Here is a 17,810-nt window from a genome sequence, read left to right on the forward strand (position 1 = left end):
ACAGGCAAAGAGGCAAAACCCTCCCCCTCTAACAGATTCTTATCACTCTAACAGATTCTTATCAGTCCTATCCCTTCAAACAGAATCCAACACAAAGAAAGAAGCTTCAAGCAGCTTAAGTGAAATTATGCATGCAAGAATCAACCATCATCATAGATTATCATAGAATTTACAGTGCAGAAGGAGGCCATTCGGCCCATTGAGTCTGCACCGGCTCTTGGAAAGAGCACCTTACCCAAGGTCAACATCTCCACCCCATCCCCATAACCCAGTAACCCCACCCAACACTAATGGTAATTTAGCATGGCCAATCCACCTAACCTGCACATCTTTGGACTGTGGGAGGAAACCGGAGCACCCGGAGGAAACCCACGCACACACGGGGAGGATGTGCAGACCTCCGCACAGACAGTGACCCAAGCCGGAATCGAACCTGGGACCCTGGAGCTGTGAAGCAATTGTGCTATCCACAATGCTACCGTGCTGCCCACAATCATTCTTGTGGAAACTAAAACAGCCCATCGCATCTTAAAAGTTCTTCCCTCTGTGATACCATACATAAAGCAGTAAATCAAAATCAAATTACATCAGAAGAGAGGAAAGAGAAAAAAAAAAATGAAAACACCTAAACCCTTTTCTTCCCGAACATCGCAACTTAACTCACAGAATTAAAAGACCAAAATTTTAAACCAGATATAGCAAAACACAGAACCATTTTTCTCCCCTCCCCGCCACCCTGCCCTTCCCCCAAACTCAGACCCCCACAGTTTGAGTTTAAAAGTCGTTACACCAGATTGCCAGGTTCTACCCCTCCCCCTTTGACCGATTCTTATCAGTCCCATCACTTTCAAAGAGAATCAAACACAATAGAAGAAGCTCCAAGCAGCTTAATCAAAATTATGCATGCAAGAATCAACCATCTAAATCAAAATCAAATTATACAAGAGAGAAAAGAAAAGAGAGAAAAATATTTTTTTTAAAAAATAAAACACCCTTCCCGAAAAATTCTTCCCGAATTTTGCAACTTAACTCACAGAATTAAAAGACTGTGATTTTAAACAAGACAAAGCAGAATGTTTCTCTCCTCCCCGCCACTCCATCCCGTCCCTCAAACTCAGCCCACCACAGTTAGAATTTAAGAGTCCTCAAACCAAATTATTGTCTTTCATGGAAGTTCAGTCACCAGCTCCTGCAGCTTTAGAATCTCCTGTCCCTGGGTTGTCATTTCTCCTCCACCCGGTCAACCACCTCCTTAATCGAGGCTATCATCTGGGTTCCATCTTCTGTACACTCCTTGCGATGTCGGGCGAACTTCTCATCCAGATACATGACACATTGTTTCATCGACCAGTGAGCTAACGTGGGCACGCTTTGTCTCGTTACCATTGAGCTCGATGACCTCTGATTCTTGCTTTCACTCATCTTTGGTTTCTCCTTTTTTGACTCTTATTTGGACACAATTCCATAAATTGAGGGTCACCTCCTTTTCCTCTCCCTTCGATCAACTTATGTTGAGAAATTTTCTGAAACATCCGGCTTAAACACCATTAAAAAAAACCACTAAGGGCGAGAGCTGCTGAATGTGCGACCTTTTACTCCATGGCCACTACCGGAAGTCGTCAGCATGGATTTATGAAAGGAAAATCATGCTTGACAAATCTGTTGGAATTCTTTGAAGATGTAACCAGTACAGTTGACAAGGGGGAGCCAGTCGATGTGGTATATTTGGACTTTCACGAGGTGTTTGACAAAGTCCCGCATAAGAGATTATTGTGCAAAATTAAAGCGCATGAGATTGGGAGAAATGAATTGAGGTGGATAGAAAACTGGTTGGCAGAGAGGCAACAAAGAGTAGGGATTAATGGGTCCTTTTCAAATTGGCAGGCAGTAACTAGTGGGGTGCTACAGGGATCGGTGCTGGGACCCCAGCTATTCACAATATATATTAATGATTTGGATGAGGGAACAAAATGTAACATCTCAAAGTTTGCAGATGATACCAAGTTAGGTGTAGGGTGAACTGTGACGAGGATGCAAGGATCCTACCACATGATTTGGACAGGTTGGGCGAGTGGGCAAATCAATGGCGGGTGCAGTATAATTTGGATAAATTATTCACTTTGTAAGCAAAAACAGGAAGGCAGATTACTACCTGAATAGTTGTAAATTGGGAGAGGGGAGTGTGCAGCAGGACCTGGGTACCTTGTGCACCGGTCGCTGAAGGTAAGCATGCAGGTGCAGCAGGCGGTAAAAAAGGCTGATGGTATGTTGGCCTTCATTGCGAGAGGTTTCGAGTATAGAAGCAGGGATGTGTTGCTGCAATGATGCACGGCCTTGGAGGCCACACCTGGAATATTGTGTGCAGTTTTGGTCTCCTTCTCTGAGGAAGGATGTTCTTGCTCTCGGAGTGCAGCAAAGGTTTACCAGACTGATTCCAGGGATGTCGGGGCTGCCATATAAGGAGAGATTAATGAGGTTGGGATTGTTCTCGCTGGAGTTCAGAAGAATGAGGGGGGATCTCATAGAGATCCCTGGGTAGATGCAGGGAAGGTGTTACCAATGATGGGTGTGTCCAGAACCAGGGGTCACAGTCTGAGGATTCCGTGGTGAGCCTGTTCAATTCATTACCACAGGAAGTAGTTGATGCTAAAACATTGAATATATTCAAGAGGCGGCGAGATCTCGCAGTTGGGGAGAATGGGATCAAAGGCTATGGGGAGAAAGTAGGATTAAGCTATTGGATGATCAGCCATGATCGTGATGAATGGCGGAGCAGGCTCGAAAAGCCAAAAGGCCTCCTGCTCCTATCTTCTATGTATCTATGTATTCATTTGTGGGATGTGGGTATCGCTGGTTAGGCCAGCATTTATTGCCCATCCCTTGTTGCCCTTCAGAAGTTGATGGTGAGTTACCTTCTTGATTCGCTGCAGTCCCAAAAGTGTAGGTATACCACAGTGCTGTTATGGAGGGAGTTCCAAAATTTTGAGGAGAGTGGATTTGGATTAAGAACATAAGAACTAGGAGCAGGAGTAGGCCATCTGGCCCTTCGAGCCTGGTCCACCATTCAATGAGGTCATGGCTGATCTTTTGCGGACTCAGCTCCACTTTCCCGCCTGAACACCATAACCCTTTATTCCTTTAATCTTCAAAAAACTAACTTTATCTTGAAAACATTTAATGAAAGAGCCTCAACTGGTTCACTGGGCAGGGAAGTCCATAGATTCACAACCCTTTGGGTGAAGAAGTTCCTCCTAAACTCAGTCCTAAATCTACTTCCTGTTATTTTGAGGCTATGCCCCCGAGTTCTGCTTTCACCTGCCAGTGGAAACAACCTCCCCGCATCTATCCTATCTCTTCCCTTCATAATTTTACATATTTCTATAAGATCCCCCCTGCATCCTTCTAAATTCCAACGAGTACAGGCCCGGTCTACTCAACCTCTCCTTGCAATCCAATCCCCTCAACTTTGGGATTAACCTAGTAAATCTCCTCTGCACACCCTCCAGTGCCAGTACGTCCTTTCTCAGGTCAGGAGACCAAAACTGAACACACTACTCCAGGGGTGGCCTCACTAACACTGATACAGTTGCAGCATAACCTCCCTAGTCTTAAACTCCATCGCTCTAGCAATGAAGGACACAACTCCATTGCCTTCCTAATCACCTGTTGCACCTGTAAACCAACTTTTTGCAACTCATGCACTAGGACACCAAGGTCCCTCTGCACAGCAGCATGTTTTAATATTTTATCATTTAAATAATAATCCCTTTTGCTGTTATTCCTACCAAAATGGATAACCTCACATTTGTCAACATTGTATTCCATCTGCCAGACCCTAGCCCATTCACTTAGCCTATCCAAATCCCTCTGCAGCCTTCCAGCATCCTCTGTATTTTTGCTTTACCACTCATCTTAGTGTCGCCTGCAAACTTGGACACATTGCACTTGGTTCCCAACTCCAAATCATCTATGTAAATTGTGAAGAATTGTGGGCCCAACACTGATCCCTGAGGGACACTCCTAGCTACTGATTGCCAACCAGAGAAACACCCATCAATCCGCTCTCTTTGCTTTCTATTAACCAATCCTCTATCCATGCTACTACTTTACTCTTAATGCCATGCATCATTATCTTATGCAGCAACCTTTTGTGCGGCACCTTGTCAAAAGTTTTCCGGAAATCCAGATATACCACATCCATTGGCTCCCCGTTGTCGACCACACTGGTAATGTCCTCAAAGAATTCCACTAAATTAGTTAGGCACGACCTGCCCTGATGAACCCATGCTGCGTCTGCCCAATGGGACAATTTCCATCCAGATGCCTTGCTATTTCTTCCTTGATGATTGATTCCAGCATCTTCCCTACTACCGAAGTTAAGCTAACTGGCCTATAATTACCCGCTTTCTGCCTACCTCCTTTTTTAAACAGTGGTGTCACGTTTGCTAATTTCCAATCCACCGGGACCACCCCAGAGTCTGTGAATTTTGGTAAATTATCACCAGTGCATTTGCAATTTCCCGAGCCATCTCTTTTAGTACCCTGGGATGCATTCCATCAGGGCCAGGAGACTTGTCTACCTTTAGCCCCATTAGCTTGCCCATCACTACCTCCTTAGTGAAAACAATCGTCCCAAGGTCCTCACCTGTCATAGCCTCATTTCCATCAGTCACTGGCATGTTATTTGTGTCTTCCACTGTGAAGACCGACTCAAAGAACCTGTTCAGTTCCTCAGCCATTTGCTCATCTCCCATTATTAAATCTCCCTTCTCATCCTCTAAAGGACCAATATTTACCTTTGCTACTCTTTTGTTTTATATTTGTAGAAACGTTTACTATCTATTTTTATATTCTGAGCAAGGTTACTCATAATCTATCATACTCTTCTTTATAGCTTTTTTAGTAGCTTTCTGTTGCCCCCTATAGATTTCCCAATCTTCTAGTCTCCCACTAATCTTTGCCACTTTGAATGCTTTTTCCTTCAATTTGATACTCTCCCTTATTTGAAGGAAAAATAGGATTTGATTTATTGTCACGTGAACCGAGGTACAATGAAAAATATTGTTCTGCGTACAGTCCCAACAGATTGTTCCATACATGATGGAGTTTATGGAGTTATTTATGGAGTTTATGATAAGTACGAGGTGATTCACCTTGGTAGAAAAAAGTTGAATGCGGATTACAGGGTCAACGGCAGAGTTCTGAGGAATGTGGAGGAACAGAGAGATCGTGGGGTTGATGTCCACAGATCTCTGAAGGTTGCCACTCAAGTGGATAGAGCCGTGAAGAAAGCCTATAGTGTGTTAGAATTTATTAACAGCTTGAGTTTAAGAGCCGTGGGGTTATGCTGCAACTATACATGACCCTGGTGAGACCACATTTAGAGTATGCAGTTCTGGTCACCTCACTATAGGAAGGATGTGGAAGCATTGGAAAGGGTGCAAAGGAGATTTACCAGGATGCTGCCTAGTTTGGAGGATAGGTCTTATGAGGAAAGGTTGAGGGAGCTAGGGCTTTTTTCTTTGGAGCGGAGGAGGATGAGAGGCAACTTAATCGAGGTTTATAGGTTTAATAGAGAACTTTCAAGCGGTTATTGGATAGGCACATGGAGCACACCAGAATGACAGGGAGTGGGATAGCTTGATCTTGGTTTCGGACAAGGCTCGGCAGAACATCGAGGGCCGAAGGGCCTGTTCTGTGCTGTACTGTTCTATGTTCGATGAAAAAAACCTAGGACATAGATAAATACACAATGTAAATACATAGGCACAGGCATCGGGTGAAGCATACAGGAGTGTAGTACTACTCAGTAGAGAAGATGTGTGAAGAGATCAGTTCAGTCCAGAAGAGGGTCATTCAGGAGTCTGGTAACAGTGGGAAAGATGCTGTTTTTGAATCTGTTAGTGCGTGTTCTCAGAATTTTGCATCTCCTTCCATCGGCATGGAAGAAATTGGAAGAGAGAATAACCTGGGCGGGAGGGTCTTTGATTATGCTTTCCAAAGGCAGCGGGAGGTGTAGACCGAGTCAATGGATGGGTGGCAGGTTCACGTGGTGGACTGAGCTATGTTCACGACTTTCTGTAGTTTCTTACGGCTGTCATGATATTCAAACACACACATCATGATAGACACACCAACAGACAAATCAGAACACACAACACCACAACCAATGACAGAAAGATATAAAAGCACAGACACAACCCCTGGTGGTCAGTAAGAGCGGGAGAGGAGAACCAGGACACAGCTATAGCCGGGGACACTCAGGGAGACAGCACGTGCAGAGTATCCAGAACGAACTGTATTATAAGAGTCATAATAAAATAGAGTTGTACCACATACAACTGTGTTGGCTCATCTGTGCACCAGAGCACCCAACACCACATGGTACAGGAGTGGATCGATACCTGCCGGCATACATCAGTGTACACAGACAACCAGAAGTGCCCAGGCAAAATGATGTACGAGCTCCCGGTTCCGCAGGCGCTCCAGTGCGACGGCGACCTCCACGAAAACTGGCGCCGATTCCGGCAAAATTTCGAATTGTTCCTGGCGGCAGCTCAACTCCAAGACCTGGATGATAAGGAAAAAATTGAATTTCTCCTCATCGTCGCCGGTGCAAGGGCAAGAGCAATGTTCAGAAGGTTCAGGTTCTTCAGGAGGCAGCAAAGGCACGATTACCAGGCAGTCATGGGCAAATTCGCCAAGTACTGTGAAGAATACGCAATCCAATGGGGACTTAAAGGTAAGAAAAGCTGCAGTACTCACCTCGTGGCTGGGATCCCGGAGCCCGAGGTCCCGGGCCTGAGAAAAGGCTGGGTCGAGGTCGACGGCCATCTTGCTAAAGGTATAACGCTAGCACAGTTGCGCGAGAAGTGCGCAGAACCGGAAGTTTCGTATGCGCATGCGCAATATGGTGCGCATCCGCAGTTAAGAAAATGGCCATCGGTAAAGGAACAGCGATCTGAGCATGCGCAGTCGCTTCCTACGTGCTACATACCGAGCGTCAGGATGTCAGAGGCCCAAGACTGGATCAATTTTAAATGGAAATGTCCCAAATCCAATTTAAAAGGGAAACGTCCCAAATCAAAAAAACAAAAATCTGTTAAAGCTGTAAAACAACCTTCCCTCACCTGGAATGACAGCGCAGTGCCGCAAATTGACCCAGGAGATGAATTTTACCTCCGAAGAACCCTCCGACAGGCGGTTAACTACGCACAAGCCGATGATTCCGACCTTGAATACTTTGATGACGATTTTTACAGTGTTTCCGGACCTCGCGAGCCCAATGATAGCTCCGTGGTCCTATATGACTATGACTCGGACGAACCTTTCGTGTTGCACATTGGCGGCCCCCATACTGAATCCGACGCAGATGCGGATTCATTTTTCGGATTTGAGGATCTTCAACCCAGCAGATATGACGTTCCAACTTATCAGTACCGAATGATGCTGCAGCCTGACATTACCAGACAGGGAGCGGTGCAAGCACACGGAGAGTGCCCTGCTGCCACACAGAGCGTGGTCCACGTCCCGCTCAACGTTCCCGACTCTATGAAAGAAGACATGCAAGACTCCAGAGTGCAGTCCTCGCATGAACCAGAAGTGACTCCAGTGTCACAAGCTTCCAAAGCAAGCTCGTGGACAGCCTCCACGATAAAAGTAACGCAAGACTCCAGAGCGCAGTCCTTGCACGGACAAGAAGTGACTCCAGTGTCACAAGCCTCCACAGAGAGCTCGTGGACGGACTCCACGATGGAAGGAACGCAAGACTCCAGAGCGCAGTCCTTGCAGGAACAAGACCATGAGGGTCTAGCAACCTCTCCTGACCAACCAGCGGCAGACGATGCAAGTCTGCCATGCTCCCGTGAACAGCAAGAAGGCTATAACAGCCTACCATGCTCCACTACACAGCAGCATGACCATGACGGTCTCTCATGCTACAATAAAGGGCACAGCGCTGAAGACTGTTCAAGCCCAACTGAAGACAAGCCAAAGGAATCGCCTCGTCCAAGCCCGAAGAAAAAAGGTTTATGCGCTGACCTTCAGGATCATTGTAGCCGAACAGAGATTAATAATGCAGCACGGCCACAGAAGGATGCTGAGGATTTGCTAACGAAATTAATTCTATGTTTAACTTGCAAGGAGCAGACTGAGAATTGCCAGTGTTTTAGTACGGATCGAAAAAATGGACAAGACATTGATCCTCAGGTAATGGAAATAACACAACCTGACTCATATCTACAGCAGGGACAAATGTCTCCCTTCAACACAATGCCGCAAAATCCCAACTTCGGAGACCAGCAGTTAGTCAGTAATGACTCTTCAAACCTGGAGGGGAACATTAATTGCATTGAACCTATACACACTCCACTGATTATTGAGCAGAACATTGGAGCAAGAATCCTGAGGACACCGACATCGAGTAGCCAGATAACGAATTTAACACCCACAGCAGTTTCAAGTGAACCAAGTGTGCTTTCCACTAATGATGAAGATGCAGATAAGGTCGAACCGATTATCCATTGTACCACACTAACCCCAGTGCTCAAGCAGTTATGTATGGGGAGTATAATGTGGGCAATTGAGAACAGTAAAAAGGAGACTGTGACCATGCCAGTCCCAGCAAAATCAGACCCAGAGACCATGAAGGCATGTACATCAAACAAAGTTACATATGAGGTACCTGAGAAGAAAAGTGAAACGGAATGTTCTTTGGAAAATGGTACAATGTCGATAGAAACAGTGGATACTATATTCGAGACCATACATATGGGAGAATTTGGGGGTAATAAACAAGGTTCTGCAATGTCTGGGGAAAATTTTAAAGTTCCAAAGAAGAAAAGCCCAAATGAAGGACAATGGCAAGACAATGACAGTCCACCGACATGGTGTGCACCACCAGATGAAAACTCTGACAATTTACCCAACCCTAGTGAACAGCAAGCTGCTAAGGACGATCTATCCACGGGATGTGAGACGAGTGACGACAGCATCCCACTTCCCATGCAAAAGGTGCAAGGTGACAGACCTCGCCTAGTGCGTACCAAGGCACTCAACGATCACGGTGGGACCACTGACGACTGCGGTGGCGGCGCACCGCTTCCACCCTCGATGGCTCGAGCCTCTCCACTGGTTGGTGCATTCCTGCATGTTCCGACTCCAGAAGTGCAGCTTCAGGGAATCTCGGCTGCCTCCAGTGAACCTGTTGGGACTCCGGACGGGGGGCATCGAAGGAAGGCAGACCGGACTCCAGATGGGGAGCAGCCAAGCGCCGACTCTGATCTGCGCACGCCAGACCTTGCTCCGGACGGGCGGTGTCGCGGCCTCGGTGATGGCACGCTCAGGGTGACGGCAGATGCCACGGCAACAGGGAATGGATCGCGTGGCAGTCCCACTGGGTCGGCAGTGGCAACCAGCACTGGCGGTCCAAGATGGACACACCAACTCGCGCCATCGCCAGACGTCGATGCGAGCAACAATTCTCTATCCAAGGCGACATGCTTCGACGTTTCTCTGCGGAGTCGCCCTTCCGGCACAGCAGGTGGCCGGAACCAGCGTACACGGTCTTGGCCAACTTCCACATCTGGCACAGTCATTGCCTTGCATGATATTAGTGATGGTGCTACTTCAATGGCAACGACCCATCGGCTACAAGATGCCGTCCACCACAAACATAAAAAGAAAACAGACTCCACCTTGTTCCTGGCATGCAGGGCGGATGGATTGGTGCGTAGGCGCAATCAGCGGGCTCTGTGCTGCCTTCCACGCTCGCAACTGCACCGTACGCACACGCCGGATCCTCCACTGGTTCCCAAGGATGACTTCGTGGAGATGCCACGGATCATGCCCCTTCCATCGCCACCAGAACCAAACCACAGCCAGGGCACCACTAACAAAGATGTTGAATGTTATATTTGCAAGAATGAAAAAGACCAAGCACTGCAGGAAGTACAACAAATGGTAAAGTAGAGACTTCGGCAACAGCATCACCTCCAACAGTCCAAGGTGAACCAGTGTGACCCCAAATCTCCACAGCTGAACCGGCTTGAGGACCAGCCCATTCTTGAGGCGGTCACCCATTAGACTGGACTTCTAACGCTGTTTAATACGTTCAAAAAAGTCAAACACTTCTGTATTATAACCTGTCGTTGTTTATTGTTCCAGATATCGTCTGACCGGACCAATGTTCAAGTTTTTTTTTTTCTCTCGTATCCAAGTTTTGTTATGGTACAACCTTGTTAGTGTGACGCACCCGACATCGCCCCATGTAAATAGTTACGTCATGAACACACGCTGTACACAACACAAACGCACACTCTTAGATGCACTCACGACACAATTGTATTTATAACCACGTAGGCACTTGTCTTTGTAAAAAAGGGGGATGTCATGATATTCAAACACACACATCATGATAGACACACCAACAGACAAATCAGAACACACAACACCACAACCAATGACAGAAAGATATAAAAGCACAGACACAACCCCTGGTGGTCAGTAAGAGCGGGAGAGGAGAACCAGGACACAGCTATAGCCGGGGACACTCAGGGAGACAGCACGTGCAGAGTATCCAGAACGAACTGTATTATAAGAGTCATAATAAAATAGAGTTGTACCACATACAACTGTGTTGGCTCATCTGTGCACCAGAGCACCCAACACCACAACGGCCTTGGGCCAAGCAGTTGCCGCACCAGGCTGTGATACAGCCAGATAGGATGCTTTCTATAGTGAATCTGTAAACATTGATAAGAGTCAATGTGGACATGCTGAACTTCCTTAGTTTCCTGAGGAAGTGTAGATGCTGTTATGCTTTCTTGGCGATAGTGTCGACATGGGTGGACCAGGACTGATTGCACACCTAGGAATTTGAAGCTGACAGCCTTCTCCACCTCGGCACCATCGATACAGATGCCAAATTTTACCAAAATTTACGATACTCCGCTTCCTTAGTTTTACTGACCTTGAGGGAGAGACTGCTGTCATTGCATCATGCCAGTACGCTCTGTCTCCTTCCTGTACTCTGACTCATCATTGTTTGAGATCCGACCCACTATGGTTTGTGTCATCAGCAAACTTGTAGATGGAGTTGGAGCCACATTTTGCCATACAGTCATGTACAGTATGTATCGGGAATATAGCAGGGGCCGAAGTATGTAGCCTTGCATGGCCCCGGTATTGAGGACTATCGTGGAGGAGTGCAATTCAAAAGTGAGCAAGTAAAATGTCAGTTGTACAGAGGCTTGGTTAAACGGCATGTGGTGTATTAGAACATAGAACATAGAACAATACAGCGCAGTACAGGCCCTTCGGCCCACGATGTTGCACCGAAACAAAAGCCATCTAACCTACACTATGCCATTATCATCCATATGTTTATCCAATAAACTTTTAAATGCCCTCAATGTTGGCGAGTTCATTACTGTAGCAGGTAGGGCATTCCACGGCCTCACTACTCTTTGCGTAAAGAACCTACCTCTGACCTCTGTCCTATATCTATTACCCCTCAGTTTAAAGTTATGTCCCCTCGTGCCAGCCATATCCATCCGCGGGAGAAGGCTCTCACTGTCCACCCTATCCAACCCCCTGATCATTTTGTATGCATTGCTTTCAGTTCTGGGTATTACATCTCAGGAAAGATGTACTGGTCTTGAAAGGTTTACAGTGTGAATTCGTCATTCTTATGCTTGAGCTTAAAGAGTTAAACTATGAGGATCGGTTCATTTCCTTGCCTTAGATTTTCTCGAGTTGACTAGTTTTGAGGCTTTAAAAATGACAAAGGTTTTCAATTGGTCGGTACAGAAAAACAATTCACTTAGATGGGGAATCTAGAGAAAGGATCTGACCTCAGTTATTCAGAAGAAAATCAAGAAACACTTTATCCATACAAAAGGTACTAGAAATCTAGAATTTTATAATTGTTCTAGCACAAAATGAGGCCTCTCTGCAAGAGCAACCCATCTCACACCACTCACTTGCCTTTCCCCGTAGCCCTGCAAATTATCTAATTTTCTTTGAAAAGTTCTATTGAATCTGCCTCCAACAGAGGCAGTGAATTCCAGATCCTAACCAGTGGCTGTGTGAAAATGTTTTTCTTCATGTCACTGTTGCTTCTTTTGCCAATCACCTTAAAATCTCTGGTTCTCGAACTTTCTTTTAACTGAACTGTCGCTCCCTTCCTACTCTATTCAGATATCTCAGAATTTTAAACACTCAATCAAATCTCCTTTTAATCTTCACTTCTCCGAGGAGACCAGCCTCAGATTCTCTGATCTATCTGCATAATCAAAGCTCTTCCTCCTACGAACCTTTCTCATGAGTGCTTACTGCATCCTTTCTAATGCCTTTTATATCGTTCCTAAAGTATGGCTCCCAAAACTGGACACAGTATTCCAGTTGAGGCTGTTGCTTTTGTGCTCTATATCCTTATTTATAAAGTCCAGGATCCTGTATGCTTAACTAATGACTTTCTCAACTTGTCCTGCCATCTTCAATGCTTTGTGTATGTGTATCTCCCAGATCCTTCTGCTCTTGCACCTCCTTAAAAATTGTGCCTTTTTAAATTATTACATCCCTTTGTTCTTCCAAACAAGGCAAATCACTTCCCACTTCTCTGTATTAAATTCCATCTGCCCTTTATCTGTCCATTCCACCAGCCTGTGTTCTATTGAAGCATATCACAGTCAATTCCCAGTTCATAATACTTCTCAAGTTTTGTGTCTTCCTTGTACTGAAATCTGTGGATGTTGGGGGAAATTGAAATTCTCAAAAAGAGGAAATGGAACAAAGGAGGCTAAATGGAGTTGAGGCATAGAGCAGCCATGATCTAATTAAATGGCAGAGCAGGCTCAAGGGACTGCACGATCTACTCCTTTCCTATTTACTTGTTGTTTCTTTCATTACTAGGTTGGAGAGATTAATAAGTCAACTCAAAATGAGCCTTTGCACCCACAACTGACAAAAATGGAGACTACAGTGGCAACAGCTTGTGACAAAGATGGCGAAGGGTTTATTTCCACATCACGGCTCTATTCTGTGAGTACATCTCTTGTCTCGGTGGAGGAATCAAGTCCCCTATTTTCTCTGGAGTAGTAGGGATTTAAGAATTGCTGCTCTCTGAAGCGTAACTACTTGACAAAAACAATCTTTCATTCTAACTTATTCTTTAGCAGGGCTTCAAAACTTAGTCTTTCTTTTCTCCTGCAGTCTACAGATATTATAACCCCAACTTGGCATTGTCTAATCACTACTTCCCAATTTATGTCACCTATGTAATCATGGCAGTGTCCTATAAAATAACATTTGGCCTCTCCATTTGTTGACCTTCTGATGCTAAGTGCGTTAATGTGACTCCTTACTTGACCATGTGACTGATTAAAAACCATTGACTTGTGTACTGAAGAGATCTGGCTGACCTCCAGCCACTATCTCTGTACCCTGAATATCGTTGACTTCAAGCTATTGTATTGTGTGTCATTGACCTTCAGCCACTGTTGCTATAGCCCAAGTGTCACTGACCTCGAGCCACTACCTTCTATATCCCAGTTATCACTGATCTCAAACTGACCTCACGCCACTATATTGTATCACTGGATACGGCATAAATAGGCAGATGCTGTCTGTTTTCTGTGTTTTGCAGTTCAAACGAAAGCGTATTGGTGTAGGAGACCAAAGTTCACCCAGCCCATTCCAGACCGCAGGAGAGATGCTCAAGAACTCTGTGTTAGTGAACAATGAGCAGAGGAATGGTGCTGGTTCAGAGAGTTTGGTGTACCATTCTGACAGAGCTGGAAAAAAAGATACAAGATCTCCAGATATCTCAAAGCCCTCTGAAGGTAACAATGAGTCGACAGGTCATTCCTTGCCTCTCCATTCCAGTCCAAGCAAGAAGAAACCCACTAAAAAACAACTACTGGCAGAGAGTGCCAAGAAAGACTCTCAGAATATTGCTAAATTGTTTCAGCAAAGCAAATCGAAAGGGGTAGCAGAGGCCTCAGCCAAGGGTCTCATTAACGTCTGCAGCACCCTTATTAATGATGCACAAGAAGAGGTCAACAGGAAAGGATCCCCTTCCACTTGGATGTTGCCTGAGGAACTGGAATCTTCTCCAGATCACGATAAAGTGATTAAGACTGTAAATTTGAACACAACACCGAGACATTTGCAGACCTGTCATGACATGGAGGAAAAGACAAGGTAATGCTAAAACTGCAAAACCGATGTCCCTTTATTCAGTTTTATTTCTGCCTATCGACTTCCTTTGTGTTCATCAAAAAGAGGGATATTTTTGCTAGGGAAGGGTATATTCTCCAGTTTAGGCTCCTAATGTTAGCGTCAAACTTCCTTTACATTTACAATTTAGGCCGAGGCCCATTTTAGACTAAAGGCGTGTCATTTCACACATTAGCCGATCCTCTTGTGGCCATTTTGGGTGAGATTAGTGTTGAAACAATCTTGGTGCTGTACACTGGATTGAGGCTGCTCGTATTTCATGAAACACTTATAGGCAGCAGACAACCTAGTTACATATCACTGGTTAGGCCTCAGCTGGAGTATAGTGCACAATTCTGGGCACCATACTGTAGGAAGCCCCTTGAAAAGGCACATTAGAAGTTTACCAGGTTAATACCAGGGATGACGGTGTGTAATTTTGAGATTGGAGAAGCTGGGATTGTTTTCCATGGTGCTGGGAAGGTTAAGGGAGATATTCAAATAATGAAGGAAATACGAGGAAGGTCGGTCAGCAGCAGCAGTAACCTTCGGGGGGGGGGGGGGGTGGAGAGGAGGGACTGCCTGGGAGGGTGGATGAGCAAGAGATAACATGAAGGGTTGGGGAAACTGGCACGTACGGGTGAGGGCCAGTGTACAAAGCTGTGTAAATATATCATTTTGCCATGTATATATCTTGCTCTGCGCGATTTCTCGTTTTTTTTTGTTACGAGGGGTTATTGTTTGTAAGGGAGCAAAATTGTGTTAAAAAACTTAAATAAATATATATTTTTTTTTTTAAATGAAGGAAATATGGAGAAAGTATTTCCTCTGTTAAGTGGTAACCTGAGGTCATAACTTTAAAGTAACTGGCAAAAGAGGAGAAATGAGGAGCAATTTATTTACACTGAGGGTTGTTAGTATCTGGAATGCATGAAAGAGATGCAGGATCCGATTCCAAAGCAGCTTTCAAAAGACAATTGGGCATGCACTCTGCAGGGTTTATGGGAAATGAGACTAAGTTGGACAGTTCTTTCCAAAAGCTGCCACAGGCATGACAGGCCGAATGGTCCCTTTCTGTTCTGTAAGTTTCGATGAATCTTTCATCCAATGAGGCTGTGCTGGATTTCAACCCCTCACGAGGCTGTAAAGGAAGTCTCGAGCACACTCCACCACTTACTCTCATTAATTATTGGATCTAATCTCTATTTTTTTCATAGCATTTGTGTAAATAGTATGTGCAGCATAACAACCCTCTTGTCCAATTCTTTACGCCCGTTAGTGTGTTCCCCACATTTGAAGCCACTAGGTTACAAAAGAACATAAGAAATAGGAGGAAAGGTAGGCCATTTGGCCCTTTGAACCTGCTGTACAATTCAATAAGATCACGGCAGATCTGATTGTGGTCTGACTTCATTTTTCCTATCTGCCCGCCATTAACCCTCGACTCCTTTGCAGATCAAAAATCTGTCTCGGGCTTAAATATATTCAGTGACCAAGCCTCCACTGCTCTCTGGTGTCGAGAATTCCAAATATTAACTGTTCCTCATCTCCATCTAAAATGGGAGACTCCTCATTTGAAACTGTGCCTCCACATGGGAAAACATCCTCTCAGGATCTACCCTGTCAAGTCCCCTCAGAATATGTGTTTCAATAAGATCACATCTTATTGTTCTAAACGCCAGTGAGTATGGACTAACCTACTCAACCTTTACTCATAAGACAACCGCTTCATTCCAGGAATTAAGCTGGTGAACCTCCTCCAATGCAAATATACCCCTCTTTAAATAAGGAGACCAAAACTATTCAAGACTCAAGGTGTGGTCTCACCAATGCCCTGTTCAGTTTTAGCTTGATTTCCCTACTTTTATACTCCACCCCCAGTTGCAAAAAAGTTTAACATTCCATTTGTCTTCCGTGTTTCTTGCTGAACCTCGATGCTATCTTTTCTTGTTCTTTTACTGTAGATTAGTGTTACACAGTGACATACACGATTGGCAAGCCATTCAGAAATGATTCCATGAAAAGTAGAACAATCTTTTTTTGCAAAGCCAGTAGCGTGACACATGTTCGCAACAAACCCAGCAGGAGTGATGCTTGTCGAACCACTGAAATCTCGGTGCTTCTTTCCCTGCCATGTTTTCAATGCTCACATCCTTTCAGTCTGAGCTGAATATGTAATATGCCTGAAGAGGCATTTTAAACTATTAATCCAAAAAATGAAAGAACAACATTTTTCTTTTCATAACCAATTGTATATATTTTTTAATGTTAATTTCCTCCGCCCATCTTGAGTTCTCTTGGTGGGTTAATTATATTCCCACAATCTGGTACTGCACTAACATCTCCCGCACGATTTCCAACTCACTGGATGAAGATGAATGGTGGAATCTTCCACTCTGAAATCTAAGTTCAATGGTGGGCATGGAAATGAGAGTGATTCCCACTGGGGAGGGAGGGGGGGGGGGGGGCAGATCAGAATGGCTGAACGTGTGCAATCTTGCTCTGTTCAGCTCATTACTTATGCAACCGTGTGGAGCATGGTGTAGTGAATCTTGGGGTGGAGGCGTGCAGGAAGTCCTCCCCCCACTTCCCGGTTAACCTCATGAGTTTAAAGGTCTGGATGCCATATTGAAAGGACACCCACACAGCCTCCCTCCTACATAGTCTCTGCCTACCAGGTTAAACCTCCCACAAGTCCCGAAAGACGTGCTGTTAGGTAAATTGAACATTCTGAATTCTTCCTCCGTGTACCTGAACAGGGGCTAGAATGTGGCGACTAAGGGCTTTTCACAGTCACCTTATTGCAATGTTAATGTAAGTCTACTTCTGACAATAAAGATTAATATTATTATTACATGCTACTTACATGCAGTTGTAAAAATGAACATTCTAATTTTCCGCTGACGCAAACTTAACCCCTGTGATGTGGCCTTTAATGAGCATGCATGACATGCTAAAGGGCTTCCTAATATGGTTTATTGGGAAGCTGAACCCACCTTTAAACCGCCTTTAAAGTCCTGAGAACAGAATCCTTGACAAGTCATCCCTCACACCAAATTAAGTTGACCCTCCCACCAAAAGCTCTCTGCTGCTGGCGGGACGAGAAGATACCAGCCGAAGAGTGGGAACCATGGCCCTATTCCCAGCCTCTTGTCTCTCCCAACACCCTCCCTGAACCGCCATAGATAACTTTTAATATTCACTGATAGCAACTGCTCCTGTAAGTGCTCTCTTGCATACCAACGTAGATTTTCACTGCCGAATATCTATAGGGTAGCACAGGAGTGAAACCACTTGTGATGTTACTCAAATATCTATGTATTATGTGTATAATCACGTATGATGTTCTTGAGAAACTACCTGGTTAGAAAAGACAATTGCAAATTGTTAAGGTGCTTTGTAGCAAGTTGATATACTTGATTGAACTTGATCAGTACTACTTGATTTTGCATGAATATGCTATGCTTCCTTGAATCAGTGGGTTATTTGCTGTCTATGGCGCTGAGGACCAGGGTTCGCAATCCCGGCCCTGGATCATTGTCCATGTGGAGTTTGCACATTCTCCCCGCGTCTGCGTGGGTTTCACCCCCACA

The 17,810-nt window shown here is 45.0% G+C and overlaps 1 protein-coding gene across 7 annotated transcripts in view; it reads left to right on the plus strand.

The window, feature by feature from the left end:
• The window catches only part of recql5 (RecQ helicase-like 5), a 270,455-nt gene that overhangs the window by 210,910 nt on the left and 41,735 nt on the right, over positions 1–17,810 (plus strand). For 5 of the 7 annotated variants that reach the window (XR_011936154.1, XM_072482940.1, XM_072482939.1 and 2 more), the window contains 2 exons: positions 12,913–13,041; positions 13,646–14,202. Coding sequence is in view for 4 of the 7 variants with exons in the window: in XM_072482940.1 (XP_072339041.1) it covers positions 12,913–13,041; positions 13,646–14,202 (686 nt within the window). In the remaining 3 variants the exon portion in view is untranslated. Of the gene's footprint in view, positions 1–12,912; positions 13,042–13,645; positions 14,203–17,810 lie in introns of those variants that run through there. The other 2 variants (XR_011936157.1, XR_011936155.1) reach the window with 1 other exon arrangement.

This window comes from Scyliorhinus torazame, chromosome 18 (genome assembly GCF_047496885.1).
Source record: "Scyliorhinus torazame isolate Kashiwa2021f chromosome 18, sScyTor2.1, whole genome shotgun sequence".
Classification (NCBI taxonomy): Eukaryota; Metazoa; Chordata; class Chondrichthyes; order Carcharhiniformes; family Scyliorhinidae; genus Scyliorhinus; species Scyliorhinus torazame.